This window comes from Parus major, chromosome 18 (assembly GCF_001522545.3).
Source record: "Parus major isolate Abel chromosome 18, Parus_major1.1, whole genome shotgun sequence".
Classification (NCBI taxonomy): domain Eukaryota; kingdom Metazoa; phylum Chordata; class Aves; order Passeriformes; family Paridae; genus Parus; species Parus major.
Genome location: NC_031786.1, coordinates 10,107,156 through 10,127,686, shown reverse-complemented (window position 1 = coordinate 10,127,686; position 20,531 = coordinate 10,107,156). Strand labels below are relative to the sequence as shown.

Genomic DNA, 20,531 nt, shown 5'->3' with positions numbered 1-20,531 from the left:
TCAACTTTACAAACAATCAGGTAGGAGTGGACTGAAACCTGCAACCAAAGTGGTGCCAACACCACAGGGATTTAATAAAACAGGAGAAGAGCTCAACAAAATATCAAAAGAAAAATCGTGCATTAAGTATGAGTTTAATCATAGTCTGCATATGTGACCGTGTTTTCATCTCTAATTGGTAGTTTCTTCCCACATCTGCTTTTGTGGTTTTAGATGGCTCAAAAATAATTGCTTTTGCTTGTGTTGACATGACACCAGTGATCATTATTTGTGGGTATCACTGCCTGCTAACAGCCAACTTAGGGAATATTTCCAGCCCAGTGATAATTGAGTGCATTTATATCCTGTTCTTTTTGTGATAGAAGGGATGAAAAAGAGGAATAGATGAAGCCAAACATGGGCTGGTACTAAGAATTCATAATTCAAATGAATATATCTGCCCAGGCCAGACAGAGATGCTGCAGAAGGGATTCAGAGGTTGGAAAGAAACTTTGCAAATTAATTCTCAGCAGCCAGGTAACAAAACCAGAGAGAACACATCTAATGAGAGCAAGTGGTCAGAGTAATTGAGATATGTCAATTATCAATAATGAGCCAATGTGGGCAGTGTGAAACACACCCTGCACACTGACCCTGCACACTGACCCTGCACACTGACCCTGCACACTGACCCTGTACACTGACCCTGTACACTGACCCTGTACACTGACCATGAACCCTGACCCTGCACACTGACCCTGCACACTGACCATCCCCACTGACCCTGTACACTGACCCTGCACACTGACCCTGCACACTGACCATGAACCCTGACCCTGCACACTGACCCTGTACACTGACCCTGCACACTGACCATCCCCACTGACCCTGCACACTGACCCTGTACACTGACCCTGCACACTGACCCTGCACACTGACCCTGCACACTGACCCTGTACACTGACCATCCCCACTGACCCTGCACACTGACCCTGCACACTGACCCTGTACACTGACCATCCTCACTGACCCTGCACACTGACCCTGCACACTGACCATCCCCACTGACCATCCCCACTGACCATGAACCCTGACCCTGCACACTGACCCTGCACACTGACCATGAACCCTGACCCTGCACACTGACCATCCCCACTGACCATGAACCCATCCCCTGCACTCTGCCCATCCCCTGCACTCTGCCCATCCCCTGCACTCTNCCCTGCACTCTGCCCATCCCCTGCACTCTGCCCATCCCCTGCACTCTGCCCATCCCCTGCACTCTGCCCATCCCCTGCACTCTGCCCATCCCCTGTGCCATTTCCCCACTCTGGCCAGGTGCTGCAGGCTGAGGGGGTGTGGGAAGGGCAGGGCTGGGGTGCAGGGTCAGGAAGATGGGAGCACCAGGGGCTTTTCCATGGGAGCTCACTCCCAAGCCCCTCTGTGTTTGTAGAAGGCAGAACAGATACCACAGTGAGTGTTGCCCTGGTAACCATCACAAATAGCAGGGCACACACTCCTCTCCCTGTGCTGCAGCCACTGGGGACCCTGCCCCTGTCTGAAAGTGCCCCTCTCCTTCAGGCCCCCTCAGAAATCACCTCCTGGAACAAGGAGAGCTGGGTGTTTGTACAAAGCCTCACTCTCTGGTGAGATCCCGTGGAAAACATTCCCAGTTTTTCATGGCTGTGCCAGCCAGGCTGCACAGCAGAGCCAGCCCAGCACTGCCCGTGCTCACTGCCTGCTGCTGGGGGACCCCAAGGGACAGGAAGGGCTCTGCTGTTCCCAGGTCATGGGGTGGGGATGGAACCAGCCTGGCCTGGGACGTGGTGTCACACAATCACAGAACCATGGACAGGTTTGGGTTAGAAGGGACCTGAAAGCTCTTCCAATTCCAACTCCTTGTCATGGGCAGGGACACCTTCCCCTGTCCCAGGCTCCAGCCCCAGTGTCCAGCCTGGCCTTGGGCACTGCCAGGGATCCAGGGGCAGCCCCAGCTGCTCTGGGCACCCTGTGCCAGCCCTGCCCACCCTCCCATGAAGGAATATCCCAATATCCCATCTAAACCTAATCTCTGTCAGTGGGAAGTCATTCCCCCTTGTCCTGTCACTCTCCCTTGTCCAAAGTCCCTCTCCAGCTCTCAGAGCCCCCTCAGGCACTGGAAGGCCACAGTGAGTTCACTTCAGAGCAATCCTCAGGCTGAACAACCCCAATTCTCCCAGCCTTTCTTCAGAGCAGAGCTGTCCCATCCCTCTGATCATCCTGGTGCCACTCTGGACTCTCTCCAGGTGACCCTGCTGGAGCAGAGGGGTTGGGCCAGGTGATCTCCACAGGTCCTTCCCACCCCAGCCATCCTGGGGTTCTGTGATTTATGATACACTGATGAATCTCACACAGTTTTGCACCAGAAGCTCACTGTTATTCAATTTAATACACGAACCTGACTCAGTGAAGCAGCAACCTAGGAAAATGGAAAGATGCTCAAGAATTAAATTAACTTGATCACAAAGAGAGGGAAGTGACATTTTGGCTAATGGATGAAGACTACAATTAAATTGGGAATATCTAATGTCTGAACCCTTCCCTACATCAGTGCATTCAAACATGCATTTGAACAAACACAAACAAATTTTGCTGTGATTTGCTATTAAGCTGATCAAGCCCATTTGGTGACCGTGCTGGCCACTGGATCAGCAAAAGGCTCCTGGGAGGGGAGCAGGGCAGGCACAGCTTGTGCTAACTCATAGCTTAGTGCAAATCTCCTTCCTCCCTGCACAGAGGATGCTGCAGGCATCAGAGGAACACATCTGTGGGTAACTGGGCATGGGGAAGCAGAGATCACAGAGCCACTGAGGATGGAGACACCTCTGGCCTCCCCCAGCCCCAAGCCCTGCCCAAAGCAGGCTCAGGCAGTGCAGTGGCCCAGGAACATGCCCAGGTGCCTTTTGGATGTGTCCAAGGATGAAAACACCACAAACTCTACAGGAACCTGGCCATTCACACTGAAAAAAAAGATTGTATTTACATTTAAATGGAATTTCCTGAATTTCAAGTTGCCCCCATCGCTCCTTGCTCTGACACCAGGGAGAGTCTGGTCTTTACTCCCCTCCATCCAGGGCAATGCAATCATCTCCTCTCGTGGCTGAGCAACCCCAGCACTGCACAGAACCTCACCAGAGCCTCTCCAGCTGTGGGCCCAGCTGTTCTGTCCCCCAGAGCCACCAGGAACTCCCTGCACTTCCCAGTGGATTCCCACCCCTGCTTCAAAGCCCTCCAAACCTCTGAGCTGTTGCAAAGGACGCCTGAACCTGCTATCAAATGGGTTTTTGTGGAGCCCAGAGATCAAGCTCAGCTCTTCAGTGCCAACTGAAGGAACAGAGCAGCTGCTGGGCTTGAGCTGGGCTGCTCCTGCAGCCCTCAGGTAACAAAGCCTCCTTTAAAGAGCTGCACTTTTGCCTCAGGGGCTCCTGTTTTGCAGTTGGACCATTTGTATTTGTAGGGAATAATTTCAGCTGTGGGCTTCACTCTCTCCTCATCTGTCACCAGCCTGCACCAGAGCTCAGCACCAGCCACCAGCCAGGAAAAACTCTGGTGCTAAAGGGGCAGGGAGCTGCTGGCCAGGCTCTGCCAGGGGATTATCTTCCCAAGGAAATGAAGGATTGGGGGGCTTCCTGCTGTTCTCTCTCATAAAACGAGTCATTTATGAAAATCTCCATTTTCAGAGTAAGCTGAGAAACTTTTCCCAGGCCAGACATGGATGCTTCTGTCTTTATTTTGCCTCCTGCAGTGTCAGAAGGCAACAGAACTGAGAGGACGTGGCCCTAGGACAGCCCTTCCCAGCACAGCAGTGATCCTGCTCCTGTAACCCAATAAAAACCTCCCAGCTGCCTCCTTTAGCTCCCACAAACCTAATTCCCCAACTCCTCAGTGCCCAAAGTATGTGACTCTCATTATGTCTGGTCCCAATCAAGGAGCAGTGATGAGTAATCTTGCATGTGTAAAATTTACATGTGTAAATTATACAGGAGTAATTTTTCATGTGTAAAAACCACCCAGATCATCCCCTCAAGTGTTTGTCCTGGAGAATGTGTGTGTGAGCTCCACGTGAGCTGAGCTGTTGGTCAGGGGATGGCAAAATACAGAAGCAAAGCTAACAGTTGTTTTTTGTCTGCTCAAAAACAAATGGGAAGCCTGGGTATAACCAGTGCCGTGGGTGGGATACAGCCTTCACATAATGAGTTTAATTAATCTGGGTAAAATTACCCTGAGAGCTGTTCTGTCCTCTCTTTTATTATTAATGCAATGATCCACAAATCCTGTGACACTTTTGTAAATTGAGTCATCTGTGTCATTCCAGATCTTGTACAAACACTCCTGGAACTGTTTGTGAGGCATTTGTCACCAAAACCTCTCAGAAAAGATCTTGCCAGATAAACCATATGGCAAATATTGCTCTGACCCACCCCTGACTGCGATGGCAGAATCCTCTGTGGGACCCCTCCTCAGTGTGGGATGAGTTTGGGTGCTGATTTTGCCACAGGTCAGATTTTCAGGCTAGAGAAGGTTCTTTGTCCAACCTTCCTGGGTTGTCCAGAGGGTGCTTTCATGGCAGTCTGCTGACCCTAAAGGAGTTTTGTTAGACCAGGAGTTCTTGTCTGTTAATGCAGGGACACACTTTAGGCCCTGCTCTCGCTCTTCCTCGTGTTCCATGGAGCTCCAGCCCCTGGGAGGAGCTGGGGGCACCAGGTGAGGTTCAGAGGAGCTGAGCAGCCTGGCCAGCCTGGGTGTCACTGCTGTCCCTTTGCTTCGCTGTCACTCCACCGAAGGCTGGGGCTGGAGCTGCCTGTCCCACACCCTGCAGGACCTGCCCAGAGAGCCACCAGGGCACCTCCAGCTCCCGTGGGGCCCTCACTGCTGATTGCTGGGCCTGGGATTCGAAGCAAAAGCAGGAAGAGCTCTGAGAGCTGTGCTGAGCCACTCTTGCCCACATGCCGTGTGTCCAAACTCAGCACAGAGCTGGGATATCTGCATGGATGAAGTGTTGGCAGCTCTGGGACCACGGCAGAGGCAATCCCAGATGTCTGAGTGACCCTCAGCACAATCCTGTCCCCAGGGCCACTGGGGCACTGCTGAGCCTGCCCCACACAGCAGAGCAGCCTGACCCAACCCAGCTGGACCGAGCTCCTCTCTAAGCTCAGGGGGAGCCTGGCCAGAGAGAGTCACACCTGGAGACCCAGGAACCAACACTGTCCCTTTACAGAAACCTGATTTCTGCAGCTCTTCTCATTTAATCACAGAATCAACAAGTCCTGGAATGGTTTGGGTTGGGAGGGACATTAAATCCCATCCCACCCCAGCAATGGCAGGGACATCTTCCCCTGTCCCAGGCTGCACCAAACCCCATCCAGCCTGGCCTTGGGCACTGCCAGGGATCCAGGGGCGGCCCCGGTTGTTTTGGGCCCCTTTTGCCGGGCCTGCCCACCCTGCCAGGGAGGATTTCTTCTGATTTAGCCTTCAGTGTCTATCTAACCTCTTACTGATTGCTCTGCCCATCAGAGAAGATGGGAATGGATGTAACAAAAACCCTTCAGGCCCCCAGTGCTTGTCTGTTAGCACTGAAACAGCACATGGAGACTGACACTGCTGACAGATCCTTTACAGCAGCACACCAGCATTGGAGAAAATAACTTTTCACTCTGCATTACTGAATGGCTCAAAAAGCTGCATATTTCCTTCTGCACCACCTCAAAGGTAGATGCCAGGACTGCAGCCCTCTGTATATTAAAAGCTCTGGAGAAGCTCAGCATTGTTTACCTCAGAGGCAGCTTGAAAAAAAAAAAAAAAAATCAAAAATTAAGATCAAAATATCAGGGATATTTAATTTCAATTCCTAACCAGGCCTGAGGGCTCAGATCAGGACTCGGAGCTTTGCCTTAATCTAATTTTATGCAAACAATTCAGTGATAATAAAAGTTTATATAATCTACATCAAGGAAATCAGAGGGGTTCCCAAAACCTGTAATGAGAGCTGACATCAGCGAGTGCACATCAGCAAACCCAAACCCTCACTAAAGGAGTGGCTCCAGAGAGCACCTGACAGACAGAGCTCCCTGCACACCCCAGCAGGCTCTGAGGCATTCTGTGGGGCTGGGATTAGAGCTGGCAGCATTTCCCTGGTTTGGGATGCCAGAGGAGCCAGCCCCACTGCAGAGTTCCCTCCCTGAGGGGCCTCTCTGTGCTCTTTGAGGTGCAGGGGGAGTTTGGGCAGAGAATGAGTCCAGGGGCTGTCAGAACAGAGCTCCTCTTTCATTCATGGAGCAAATAAAGGCACAGGAAGTGCAGAACAACCTCCCCTCGGAGGTTCCTGCATGTGCACACCCCACAGACAGCTCCAGGAGGAGAAACCATCCCTGCATGTGTTTATAAAGAGCCTGGACGTGGCACTCGGTGCCGTGGTCTGGTTGAGGTGTTAGGCCTGGGTTGGACTCGATGAGCTTGGGGGTCTCTTCCATCCTGGTGATTGTGTGAATTCTGTTGGATTGGCCCCACACTGGCAGAGCCTGGTGACAGGGGTGACAGCGTGTCCATGTCCCCTGGCAGCTGTGGCAGCCTGTCCTCGTGGAGGGGACAGCAGGCAGCACAGCCAATGACCCCGTACCTGAAGGATGACCCAGTGCCCCTCCTGTGCAGCCACATCCAGGGCTCCTTCAGCCACCACCTCCTGGCCTTGCCCAAGGGAGACGTTGTGCAGGTTCCCGTGGTTAAAGGTGTAGCCCAGCTTCTTCCCTGGGGGAAACAAGGAGTGACTTCAGCACCCTGGCAGGGCTGGGCCCCAGCACAGCCAGACCACACCTCACACAGGACCTGCCACACTCCTGACATCTCTTCCCTGCTCTCATTCTCTTGGCTCTCACCCACTCCTTGCCCAAGTGCTCAAAGAGCAGCAGCTTCTCCCAAACTCTTTTAATTACAGTGCAGCATCCACACAAAGGTACCTCATTATGAAGCACTTCTTGTTTAAAGAACATTATTCCCCTGCAACCTGGTGTAAAAACACATTGTACAGTGATAAGAAATGAAAACCTTTTCCTGCTGATTAACCAGGCTCTGAACACCCACGGTGGGTGGGGAGAAGCCCCTGCAGTGCAGAGGGGGAGCAGCAGCTGGGTTTGGAGAGGGCAGCTGGGATGAAATCCCTGCCAGCTTCCTCAAGCAAGGCCTCCCAGGTGCACTGGAGAGCAGTGACTGCTCCAGGCTCCTCATGGAGCACCCCTGGAGCTGCCTTCCCATGGGAAAGCCCCAGTGGAGTCAGCAAAGCCCATGGGAAGGGGTGTTTTGGGATCCAGACAGATCCCAGTGTTTCCAGGCTCACTGACAGCCCTCTGCAGTGCTGGCAAGTTTCCTGCAGGGCCCTCCCTGTGACACCAAGGAAAGGTCCCATGGGTGGGCAATATCTGCAAGAAGCTGACTTCCATTCACAGGAATCACCCTGCACTTTAATAAAACTTAATGAAGGACAGAGAAAATATCAAAAACAACCAAAGCAAGGCCCAGTGAGGCAGCTGGAAGGCCAGTGCAGCTGCTCTGTGGCAATGAGTTTATTTCATTACTTCTCTTTTTGCTTTTTCTTGTTGTAACTCTTCTGGCTGGCTAACCCCAGGTGCTCAGCTATGCTCATCTTTACAATTCCAATTAAACCACTCATGGTTTGATTTTAGTGCTTTGTTTCTCACACAGGAAAATAACAGGGAGAGACAGGATCACCAACGTGGCTGCAAAGGGAAGCCAGGGACATCACAGGAGCTTCCTTTGGGGGTGTCCCTTCGATTTCAAGTAATGACACCTGGTTTGGGGGCAGAAAGAGCCCGAAATGCAAAGCTAAGCACAAGAATTCCCCAGAATGAGCTGCCTGTGGCTGAGGCTGCACCAAGTTTAACAGCTCTGACAGCTGCTCCTGGCAATGCTGGTAAAGGCTCACTCAAACATGATTTTGGGTGCACTGTGGAAAGGAAAAAGAATGCACATTGTTCTCCTGGCCTGGTCTGTGCCCACCTGGATGATGTTTTGTCCTGTCCAACCCCAAAGGCATCACACTCCTCTGCTCCAGAGGGACGTTCAGGCTGAAAATGAGGATTTTTCCACAGTGGAGCCAAGACCCAAAGTGAATTCTGCACAAGAACAGCTCTGGAGCACAGCAGTGACTGCAGCCATTGGTGCACAAGGCCATCAGTGCCTTCTCAAGGGAGGCATCTCACAGAAGGCCCTGTGGCTTTGGAGCCAGCTGACAGCTCCATCCACATGGAAATCAGCTCAGGAAGGAGGGGAAAGAAACCTGGAAACTTTGCCATAAAGCAGCAATCTGTTACAGGGAGCTGTTGCTTATTTTCAGTTATCATAAAATCATAGAAGAGCAGGTTGGAAGGGACCTCAAGGGTCCTCTGGTTCAACCTTTCTTGGCAACAAGCATCTGACAGCATGTGAGATATCTCTGATGTAAATTACAGGTTGTGCACAAACCCAGCCCAGAGATTGTTGCAGTGTGAACCACACTGGGAATCCAGGCAGTGCAGGAAAGAGACAAGTTTGATTCAAACTTAAGATGAAAATCCAAAAGACTTTAAGAAAAAACAATAAAACCAAACCAAAATCCCATCGCATCCTCTCACAATTATCTATTTTTAACATATTACTTCATTATCTACAAAGAGATGAGGAAAGAAAAAACCCAAACAAAAGAGGCATGTTGTGCTAAGATAATAATGCAGCAGATAAATAGCAGTGCTGTGCTGTGCCTAGAGACAGGATTTATTTACCATGTTTCTCCACATCCTTCAGTGGGTCCACTCCTGGGGACAGGATAAAAAACATCGGGGTTGCAGGCCCTGATTCCTCAAAGGTCGTTGCAAAATCCAGGGGTCTCCCCACCACGTATTTGCTGCCCAGCTTTTCTTCTACAAAATCTCTGCCAGAGAGAAAACAACTTTTGCCAGTTTGTTTAGAAAATGCAGATTTCCCATGGAAATAATCAGTTAATGATGATGGAATCTCAGAATTGTTAAGGTTTGAGAACCAAGGTTATCGAGTGTGGCCATTATCAAACACCACCACGTCCTCAAGTGTCCCACCCACAGGTCCTCTGAGCACTTCCAGGGATGGTGCCACGTTTGATAACTCTTCAACTGGAGAAGTTTTCCCTTTTATTCAATTTAAACCTCTCCTGGTGCAACTTTAGGCCGTTCCCTCTCCTCCTGTCCCTGTTCCCTGGGAGCAGAGCCTGACCCCCCCGGCTGTCCCCTCCTGCCAGGGACTTGTGCAGAGCCAGAAGTTCCCCCTGAGCTCCTTTTCTCCAGCCTGAGCCCCTTTCCAGCTCCCTCAGCCTCTCCTCATATGACTTGTCCTGCAATTCATTTTCATTTTAATGATTTAAATTATTTAAAAACAAAAACTTAGGAAAATGAGCATGAAATAATTGTGGAGAGGATCTGTAGGCTGGGCTTTTGGGGGCTCCTCAGGAGCAATGCCTGGCACTCTGTCCTGGGGTGGGATGCCACAGGAATCAGCAGTCCTGACAAAGGGAAGTGGGAAGGGAGAGCAGTGGGAGCTGCCAGCCCAAGGGTGCATTCAGAAGAACAATACAAGCACTGGCTGGATTCTGACTCAGGAATCTCAGGAGAAAAGGAATAAGTTGAGGTACAAGATACAAGAGCCTGCTGCGTGTTTTGCAATCCAAGCAGCCGTGCAGAGGAAGCAGCAATCCACTGAAAGTCCAGATGATTTACACAATTGCTTTGATCTGGAAAGCTGAAAGGGAAGAGCTCTAAGAATGGCTGGAGCATGGAGCCTTAGCATGAGAGTGACAAGGAAAAATACAAAGGAGTGAACAGGGAAAGGCTCATCTCCACAGCAGCTGCTGGGATGTGTGGGGAATGTTCTGGCTGGATTCCCCCAGGGTGAGCTCCTGACATCACTGCTTTACAAAAAGAGAGACACTGAACACTGATTCAAAGCTAGGAATGTTATATTCAAACCCCAGGAATGCTGCTGGAGCTCAGATGGATTACTCAGGCTTTTTGAAGGCAGCCAAATTCTTTCTAAGAGAGCTGAGAGCCTCCTTCAAGGACTGGTGAAAGGCAGTTGGAATAGAAATGCCTAAGGGATTGCAGAAAAAAAACCAAACCAACAGCTTCCACATTTTTGGTACCTCTTTCAAGTCAATTTTTCTGTTCAGGGTCAAGATTTGCTAAATTGCTGCTGGAAAGGCTCAGGTCACAAAATTTAACCAAGTCCATCAGATTCAAGGTCACAACACTCTTGTTTTACTTCAAATCTCAGCTCTTTGAAACCGTGCCCTGGGGACTCAGCAACACAAGGTGCTACAAGAAACTTTTGCCAATGTTCTTCAATAAGATTGAAGGATGAAATGGATATTTACAGGGGAAAATCCTTTCTCAGGAAATTACAGTTGTTGGTGCATTGCTGGCCCTGAAGCTCTAAGGAGTGAGTCAGGGTAAGAGGGGCTTCTCCTGATAATTCCTTAGGCCTAGGGAATAAACCAGACTGGGAAAACATCCCCAGGGATCTGCTAGGAAGAGTGGCTGGAACACCCAACTTCCCAGGGCCTGTACAAGGTTGAATCATCTTAAATCCCAAAGAAATCCTACACCATCATCAAGGAGAAGGTGCACGTGAGGTGGGACAAAAAGGGCCTTACAGCTTTCTGAACAGCAGCTGGAAATGAGGTTGGGATTTTCCAGGGCATCTAAAATCCCCCTGGCCACCTGTGGCTGGGCTGGAATATTACTCCTAAAATGCACCCATGGACTGGTCAGGGCCCCCAGAGAGATGGGAAGGTTTGGAATGATGTCCATGATCACCAGGAGCTGTTTAATGTTGGCACACTGAGATATTGATAACTTGGTTGTATTTCAGTAAGAGTCCCCAAAGTCCTGGGGGAGGCTCAGTGAACTGTTACTGTTTGCACTTTAACATGAGAAACAAAACAATACAATACAAAACCCCATTTAAATACTCCTGTGCAAACAGAAAAGCTTGATGTGCCCACATCCTAAAAATATCCAGCCATGCTTTTGAACTTGGATTCCATTTATCATAAAAGAGAGACAGGAAAGGTGCTGAAATTTGATGTTCCAGTTATTTCTGAACCATGTGAGTAAGAAATGAATTATAGTTGCTTAAATGAAATACCCACCTAAAATTTCAAGAGCTTATTTTACCCAAGCTAAACAACAACAGGAAAACCAATATTTTCAGCTGAGAGACACATGGAGAATCCAGCCATAAGAGTAAGAAATTAAAACCAGATGGATTAGTATTAATACTGCGATAAATATTAGTATTTATTCTAATAAAATAATAATAACAGTGACCACGGGAAGACTTCACTCAGTCTTGTCTGTGTTTTTCTGTGAACCTTGAAGCACAAACAGATGTAGTTCAAACACTGAGTAGAACACCCTGCTGTGTGCACGTCAGGTGGTGCAGGAATGTAAACTACTGGAGAAACAGGAGCATGAGAGACATCACAGAAATGTCAAAACACTGGCCAGAGAAGGGAAAACCAAGTCCTCATGGAGTGAAAGACCTTTAGTTTGTCCTGGAACAAGGAGGTTGCTTTTGCATAACTTCAGGAAGTTTATCCTTGCACAGTTACCTTCACTACATAATTTACTGCTACAACTTTCAAAACCTTTCAAATGCACATAAATTTTGCATTTTACAGAAAAAAAAAAAAAAAAGAAAAAGAAAAGAAAACTCTATAAGACTTTTCTTTACTTCTACTCTTTATTCTGGTGTCTAAGAAGAAGCCAAAACTGATCTAGTAACTCAAATGGATATTACTGAACTCGGGGTGCAGCAGGTGTGTAACACCTGTATGGTGATGCTCACTTCTGACTTGGCAGACCTGCTCCTCACCCAGTGCTGGCTGCACTGCTCCATCCCTGCTGGTGACAGTGACCTTTGATCCCACTAAGCAAAATATTCCACTTAAATCCAATGTGTTGATTGCCTTGCAGAGTTCAGAGACCAATGAATCTCGCAGTGGTTTGGGCTGGAAGGGACCTTAAACATCATCCAATCCCAACTCCTTGTTTTGGGCAGAGACACCTTCCTCTGGCCCAGGAGCTCCCAGCCCTGTCCAGCCTGGCCTTGGGCACTGCCAGGGATCCAGGGGCAGCCCCAGCTGCTCTGGGCACCCTGTGCCAGCCCTCCTCATCCTCACAGTTCATCCAAGACCTCTTGACAGGAAACCACACTGCAGAACTCACATCCTAGAGATGTCCTGCCATTCACAAATCCAGGCACATTCCTGAATTCCTCCTTCTCCCCACACAGCCCAGCCCCAGAGCTGCCCCTGGGCCCCACCTGACGGCGCAGGAGACGCGGTTGGGCCGCAGGGCTCTCATGATGCACAGGCGCTGCAGGGCTGACTTGTTCTTCCAGTCCTGGGGGAACCTCTCCTTCTCAGGACACTCAGACTCAACAAACTTCTTCCATCGTTTTGCTGACCCCTCAATATCCCGATCCAGGTTTCTGAATTCCTCCATGGATGAAAGAGCCTGGAAAAATTAAAGGAAAGTCAGGAAGAACAATCCTATGTGCCTCTGAACTGTGGAGGCCTAGGGGCCTATGACAAAAATCCCCAAATCCCAGTCTTGGAAAGGAAACAACAAATAACACTCCTGAGGTTGTGGTGAGAGAAGGCCTCTCTCCCACAGATCTGCACAGTTCTATCATAATGGATTGTTAAGTTTGCTCCCCTGTTGGTTTGCTGTGTTTATGTCCCCCAGCTCAGCCCCTGTTCACCTTATTTGTAACTTCTCTAGAATGTTCTCCCTTCCCTCCATCCCCATTGGCCCTAGTTTGGAGCAGTCCTCCTCCCCTGTTTTCCCATTGGTTGTTCCTGTCCCTAACCCCGCCTCTGCATCTTTATCTCCTGTTCCCATTGGACCCTGACCCTCTGATCCGCCCCCTCTTACCCAGATATAACCCTGGACCCTCCCCCCTGTTTCATCTTGTCCCTGGACCTTCTCCAGTAAATAAACGTTTCCTGGAGCACCAGACAAAGACCTGTCTCTGTCGTCTGCCTCAGGATTTTGTTGTGTGCTCCAGGCTGAAGCAGCGCTGGTTGGTCTCAGGCCACAACACTGAACCATTTTTCTGACTCTACTGACTCCTCTTGATTTGTTCCACCAGGGAGCTGGAAACCCATCAGGACCAGATTTTGTCCATTCTCCTTGGAAGGGACAGTCCAGGAGAGATTGAAACATTTTGGCATCAACCAGCACGCCCTGTTCATTCCCCAAAAATGGAAAAATTCTCCTCTCCTGTTTGGAAAAATCTCAGGTGACAAGAACTTCCTACTGCCAGTTATCCCAGAAGTTACTGTTTTGGATGAGAGCTGGAAGTTTGGAGCCCATGTCTGATAGGAGAGTACGTTGCTGGTATTCCCATGAGCTGCATGGTCTCTTTACTGATTCCACAGACAAAGGGAAAATTGTGCAGCAAAACCCAGAGCATCTGCTGAAAAAATGTGCTGAACAAACCCTCAGACATGTCATGCTGACCAAGTGCTTTTTTTACAGGGGTTTCACAGTTGGAATATTAATTCCAACAGAAGCACAGGATGGTTTGGGTTGGAAGGGAGCTTGAGGATCTCCTTGTTCCAACCCCCTTATCGTGGGCTGGGTCATACAGAGTTGGTTTTCTGTGCCTGTTCCCCTATTCACATCCCTCTGTGACACCACTACACTGATCCTTCCCATTCATTTCATGGTGACCATAGAGCAGGAACCTCCACAAGCACAGGAAAAATGTAAAGATGTGGTGCTGTCTCTGTTCAAGCATTCAGCCCACCCAGAATCAGGAAAAAAACCAAAATTATTTGGCTTCTACTTGCCAAAAGCACATGAACTTCTTGGTGCTACGAGTCTGTAGCAGGAACAAGCAGCTGAAGAATGCCCCAAAAAACCAGCCCAGCAAGGCATTAAATAAATTAAAATTACAATGAAAATGTAGTTGGATTTTGTCGCTGGAAAGTGGCAACTATAAATGTTATGGAGACAAGTGAAGAATCCAAATTCTCTTTCAGACAAGTGGAAGCAGAACACATTGCAGAGCTCATAAGGTTCTTCTGGATTGGAGTAAAATTCTCAGAAACAAACATCTTCATTTTGCATAATGTGGAGCTGTGAGCAGCTGAACATGAAATGGAAAAGACAAGTGAAGGATAACAGACAGTGAATGAGCTGTTTTCTGCAGAAGGAGAAGGGAGAGCCAAGCAGAAGCTTCTTGATGAGCAGAGTGCTCCCCACACCAGTGCTCCTGCTCCCACCCCACACAGCCTTGCTGTGGGAAGCACCTGAGCCAGCCCTTTGGAAAATGCTGTTTCCACACCTTGTTCAGAAGAACTGGGAAGATCCACCCTTGCACCGGGCTTGGGAAGGCACAGCAGGGCCTGGCGGAGGTGTGAGGGATTGCCTGGGATACGCTGCTGTTGCAAACAAGGCAGAAGACACTGAGGATGAAACTGCTTTAAAAACCTCACTTTCCCTCTGGAAGGCTTCCCAGTGAGAAGACAAAGGCAGTGTGAAACTTTGGTCTTCCTAACAGACTGAATTTAGTCCCAGAGAGTGAAGAGAGGGGAGGAAGACGTCAGAAAAGGGAGCTTCTGATAACAAATGTCTTCACTTTTTTAGCAGAGGGAATTACAAGATCACAGAATGGTTTGGATTGCAAGGGATCTGAAAGATCATCTCATTTCAAATCCCTGCCATGGACAGAGACACCTTCCTCTATCCCTGGTTGCTGCAAGCCCTGTCCAGCCTGACTTTTGACACTTGCAGGGATCCAGGGGCAGCCACAGCCTCTCTGGGCAGCCTGTCCCAGGTCGAATGCCTGTGGATGGCAGAGGGAAGGAGGTTGTGGAGCTGTTTCCAGAGTGTGCCATGACCCAGGACCTTTGCTGTGTATCCACTCACAGCTTCACTGAAGCAATGCTTGCACAAACCCTCTGAGGGGGATCAGGCCAGGCTCCAGTTCAGGCTGGCCATGGCTCTGCCCACCCAAACGCTGCCCTCCAAGGTGAGCTCTCAGCCCCTCTGGGGGCCCTGCTGTAGGGCTGTGCTGTCCTTACACTAAAAGAGATGATTTTTAAAGAAATGTGTTCCAGCAGAGCCTCCCAAGCTGGTGGTTCCTCATTACACACTGCCAAGGTGGAGAAGATGGCTCTGTCCTCTCCTGGCTGGGCAATCCCCCACCTTCCCTCCAGGCTGTGTGCTCAAGGGCCAGAACCAGAGCTCTGGGCAGAGGAGAACTTGCAGGTACCACCACAAATTCCTCTGCAACAGTCCCAGCCTTGCCCAAAGGTGGTGTTGTTCCATCAACACCTCCTGCCAAGGCACGGGGAAGAGCAGAGTGCTTGCTCAGAGAGCCCACAGCACAGAGGGGCTCAGCTCTCCACTGAACATCCAATGCCAAATTCCCAGGAATCCAGAGAATTCCATGGAGACTGTGAGCAAAGGAATGATTCAACAGCTGTTGTTTCCAATTGTGGATTTGCACTAACAGGGAGAAATGTCAGTGACAGAAGGACTTGCTCCAAATTCAGCGCCGTATCCTGATTTCTGTGAGAAACCAGAGCACCAGAGAAACTGAAATTCCCAGGAATGATGCCACAAGTTCTGACCTGCCAAGCCCTGGTTCTTGCAGCAATAAATGGATTCAGTGCATCTCTCGTGGCTGAGCATGATACAATGGCAAATGTTGAATTCAGGGAATTCTCAGTGCAAGTGCTTATATAAAACATCTTCTCACTGTTGACTTCTGACGTGATTTACTTAAAATATCACTTCAGAACTTTGGCTGCTGCTGCTTCGAGAAGTCTCTTGGCTTTTGTTAACAAGGGAGACTCTGAAAAATTGCTTTTTTCTGAGTAAATGACAGACATGTAATCAGGAGTGATGGTCTCTCTCTCCCTGATCAACATACTGTCGAATCATGAAAGCTCTAATTGCAAATAAAAACTCTGTATTATATAAATTAACACTAAAATTTACATTAGTCAACAATGTAAACGGCATTTATTAGGAGTGATGGCATTAATGGGAGATGCTTCTGTTTAAAAGCCAGTGGAGTGAAAGCTCTCTCAATCAGTAATCTTTCAATGAATATTAATTGCTTTTCAATTCCCCTGTTGTGAATTTTTCCAAGAAACTCAGGCCAGCACTAACAGATCCCTGTGCCCAGGCAGGGGTGGCACATTGGGGCAGCAGATGGGAACTGCACATCAACCTGTGCAGGGTGTCTATTTTTGTCCACATAATGAAAAGTATTTTTGTCACTTAGAGTTGTCATGGAAATTGAGAGAGACAAAAAATATTGGTCAAAATAGAAAATGAGGGCTGGAGGACTTGAGTTGTTGTCTTTGCAGCCCACACTGTGATCACCTCTGGTGGCTGCAAACAGGAGGGGCTTCAGTTTCTATCTCAAAATGAGACTTTTTCAGCAAAACAGGGCTCTTCACACCATGCCAGGGAGAGGATCCACCATCTTCTCAGAGAAAGTGGTTTTTCATTCACTGAGTCACAGACAAGCTGCTTTATCACTTCAGGTTTCTGTGACAGCTCCTCTCGTCAGCCAGCAGCAGCAGCACTGCGTGGTTCACACGTTCCCAGATGCAGATCCCTTTCCCCACAGCTGCAGGATCAGGCACTGGGTGTAGGACAGGAATCCTGGATGCCACCACAGAGCCTGGGAGTGATCTCCACACACACCAAGGCTCCGAGAGAATGGGGGGTGTTTGTGAGGACACCCACAGAGGAGAGGAAACCCTCAGAATCCAGAGGAGTCTTTGGAAAGGAGAACAGCTCCAAAGGGCTGCTGTCACTGCTGACAACACCAGTTATCTCCTGGTGCCAGACACAGCACAGGTTTTGGATATTTATTAGAGGAAACACTTTCTCTGATCACTAAAAGCAACAGTTCTAAGGAAACCATCTGCTCAAACTGGCCTCAAGTTTAGGTGCTGCTTCATAAGATGTTATAAAACCCTTAAAATTCCCCAGCACATATATGAGGACCAGGTTTTCTTCCCCTCAGTTCTGAAAGGAATTATCCTTTTCCTTTAAAAAAAAAAAAAAGAGACTATTTTCATTTTAAAATATTTCCATAATTTAAAACACCCCTCCTCAGAGTCACCTGGCTAGAGAACAGCTCTGGGGTGAGGCAGGACAAAATCACCCCATTGCTGTGCCCTGTACTGACACAAACAGGGTGGAAATAAAAGAGAGACAGTAAAGGCAGAGCTGGAAGAACACTCCTAAAACCCAGTTACCCACCTCCCCACCAGACTGCATTTTAAAAGACAGAAGGAAATCAAAATTAAGGAATTTGAGGGTTTTTATAAAAGCTATCATTATCTTTTGATGTTTCAGTAAAAAAACTGGTTTTTACTTTCAGTTTTTAGTTATATATCTTGCTTTTCTTTAAAAAGAAAACCAACTTGTGCCTCTGTTTAAAAAAATTCCATTCTGTAGGGAACACACTGAACATCAAACATCTCTCTATAAAAATCACACAACCTGACAACACTGGAAAAAAATGATATTTAATATTCTCCCAGTTGTAATAATCTGTGAGATGATTAAATCCTGATGATTAGTCACGATTTCACTTGCAGAATTGAGGAGCTGTGGAATTTATGAATTGAGTTACACAGTTTTTAAGCAGAGATCCACAGAGGTCCTCGGTGTCTGTCCATGGGCATGAGGGGTTTGGAGGGGCTCCTGGGTGAGTTTTGTGGAGGGGTTTGGGGACCATGGTGGGATTCAGGAGAAGGCTGGACTCGAGGACCTTGAAGATCTTTTCCAACCTTAAGGACTCCACAATTCTGTGATGTCCCAGGCACTTTCTAAAGGTCTTACACTGTCCATGGGCACTGCTTATATAAGTTTCAGCAAACATTCATAATTCCTTTCTTTCATTTTCTGCAGCTGGCCCAGGAGTCTTTAGGAAAACCAGCATCCTCACAGCTGGAAAATGACAGCTCCTGGAAGAATGGCAAAGCCAGACCCGCACCTGGCTTCAATTGATAGATTGGATCATTCAGGCAAAAGACGTATAGGCAGATGAATTGCTCCATTTAAATACTACTGTTAACTAGAGGAATTAATGTAGCAGATGATGGATTATTTACAATCTCTCCCATCCTAGGTTTTGGGTTGTATTATTCATACACTGAAGGTGTTATTTTCTGTTTAGCCGCCCTACCTGAATAATTTAACTCATAAGAGAAATCTCTACCAAAGGTGAAAATAAAGATTTGATGGGGTTTGCCAAGCTTCAATCACTTTTCAACACAAAAATGTTATTTTAACCCTCCCTGTTTCTTTCACAAGAGCTGATTGACAAGCTCAAGGCACTGTTATGCCCCTGTCTCCCTTCAAACTTGCTTTTCCTACATTTGAATGGGGACAGAAGGTGAGCCTCAGCACATCCCTGTGCAAACCCACCCTGTTTATCTGCAGGGTCCCAGGGCATCACAGCATGCAGGGTGGACACCACAAGCAGTCTGATGAGTGATGGGTTGGATCTCACCACTTTTCCTCAGAAAATTTCCAGTGAAATATCATAAATTAGGGAACAATGGCTTCAGCACTCCTCTCCTTCCTCCCAGTGTGTTCCTAGAGCCAGCTCCACTTAATGGGAAAGGTCAATAAGAGAATTGAGACTTAGTCACAATCTTTGTATTCTCATTGCTTGCAACCACCCACCGTGTTTTCTTCATTTTGCTTAAGATGTCTCCCAGATGGGTTCATGTTGACATTTTCTCTGTATTTCTAAAAAGGTTGTTCAAGTGGGTTTGAGAACGGGCCTTGCAAAGTCAGGCTGTTCTCCCAAGCCATGCTTTCCATCTTTCCTCTCCACTCCTGGAGGCCTCTCAGAAATCAGGGACACACAGCCAGACCCAGAAGCTGGGCAGGGGTCCCCTGAGGGCAGCTGAAAGGTGGTACTTGTGTATTTCTGAAAACTTCCCTGGATTTGGTTGTTATAAATCCCAGATGGGCCAACACACAGCAAAACTGAAAAATACGTCCCATTGTCTGCAAGAATTCAGCTGGAGCAGCTGTTCCTGCTGGAAAGGTCTCAGGGTCCATGGTTCTGTCCTGATAAATGGGCACAGACTTGTGGACTGGTCCCCTGAGGAGACTTCTCCCAGCTCTTCACCTGATGGTCTCACCTGTGGTTTCATGGTGGCACCAGAGCAGGACTGGCCTCAAGAACAGGCAGGAGAGAGAATGAGCTGCAGAGCTGCTCCTCACAGAGCTGGGGCTCCACCCCGAGCTGCTCCCCAGCCATGGTCACAGCCTGGCTCCAAGAACCTCGGGGATGAAGCTGCAGCACTCAGTGCCAGCCCTGCCCTGAGTCACAGAGACTTTCCACTGCCTGCCAGGAATATTTCCTGCACATTTCTTCTCTTTACAGACACAGGGAGCCAGCTGCTTCTTCCCTTCCAGAGGACACTCTTAGAGATCAGACCCTCCTGGCCTCTCAGTTTTGAGGTCCTCAGGCATGACTTTTCCCCTTTCCCTCTCCTCAGTCTCTTCTCACATTTTGTTTTCAGGTGTCTGACCCTTCTTACCACTCCCCTCTGTCCTGTCCCCACAAGCTCCACACCTTGGAATGAAACTCTCAAAGATCTCCCCAGGCTGCAGCAGAGGCTTGGCCAGCTCTGAGTGAAGGACACAGAGTGCCCCAGGGCTGATGTTGGGGTACTGGGGTCCACTGATGCTCACACAGACCATGAGAGCCTCCACAAAAGGCCATCTCATCTCCCCCAAGCCAGGGGAAGCTCTGTTATTACCCCCAGGGTTCCAGAGGTCACTGCCAGTCAAAGTCATACTGAGCACTGGGTCTGCAATCTCCACAGCTCCTCGTGTGAACCACACAGCCAGGGAGAGGAAACAGGGAGAGGGCTCTGGCACATGGTGAGGAGCTCCAACAGGTCCTTGGTCACTGAATCAGAGAATTGTTTAAGTTAAAAAGGACCTCTAAAATCACCAGGTCCTCAAATGCCACATCCACATGGCCACTCCCTCTCCTCCTGTCCCTGTTCCCTGGCAGCAGATCCCGACCCCCCCCGGCTGTTCCCTCCTGGCAGGGAGCTGTGCAGAGCCAGAAGTTCCCCCTGAGCCTCCTTTTCTCCAGGCTGAGCCCCTTCCCAGCTCCCTCAGCTTCTCCAGTCCCTTCCCCAGTTCCTTCTCTGGACTCAGGCTCCAGTCCCTCCATGTCCTTCCTGCCCTGAGTGTCCCAGAGCTGTCCCCAGCACATGGGATGGGCACTGCCCTGGCCCTGCTGCCACAGCCCAGGTGCCACTGGCCTCTTGCCCACCTGGGCACACCTGGATTCATGCACAGCCCCTGCCTCCAGCACCCCCAGGGCCTTTCCCAGTTCTCCAGCCCCTCTGCCCCAGCCTGGGGTTGGTGTGACCCAAGGGCAGGATAAGCCATTGCTTCCCTTTCCTTCCATTTAGAGGG

The 20,531-nt window shown here is 49.1% G+C and overlaps 1 protein-coding gene across 1 annotated transcript in view; it reads right to left on the bottom strand.

Moving 5' to 3' along the window:
• The window catches only part of DNAH9 (dynein axonemal heavy chain 9), a 147,403-nt gene that overhangs the window by 24,691 nt on the left and 102,181 nt on the right, over positions 1-20,531 (bottom strand). Inside the window, exons 58-60 of the mRNA XM_033518809.1 lie at positions 12,361-12,554; positions 8,790-8,938; positions 6,635-6,762 (exon numbers count right to left, since the gene is read on the bottom strand). Of these exons, the coding sequence (XP_033374700.1) occupies positions 6,635-6,762; positions 8,790-8,938; positions 12,361-12,554 (471 nt within the window). The remainder of the gene's footprint in view (positions 1-6,634; positions 6,763-8,789; positions 8,939-12,360; positions 12,555-20,531) is intronic.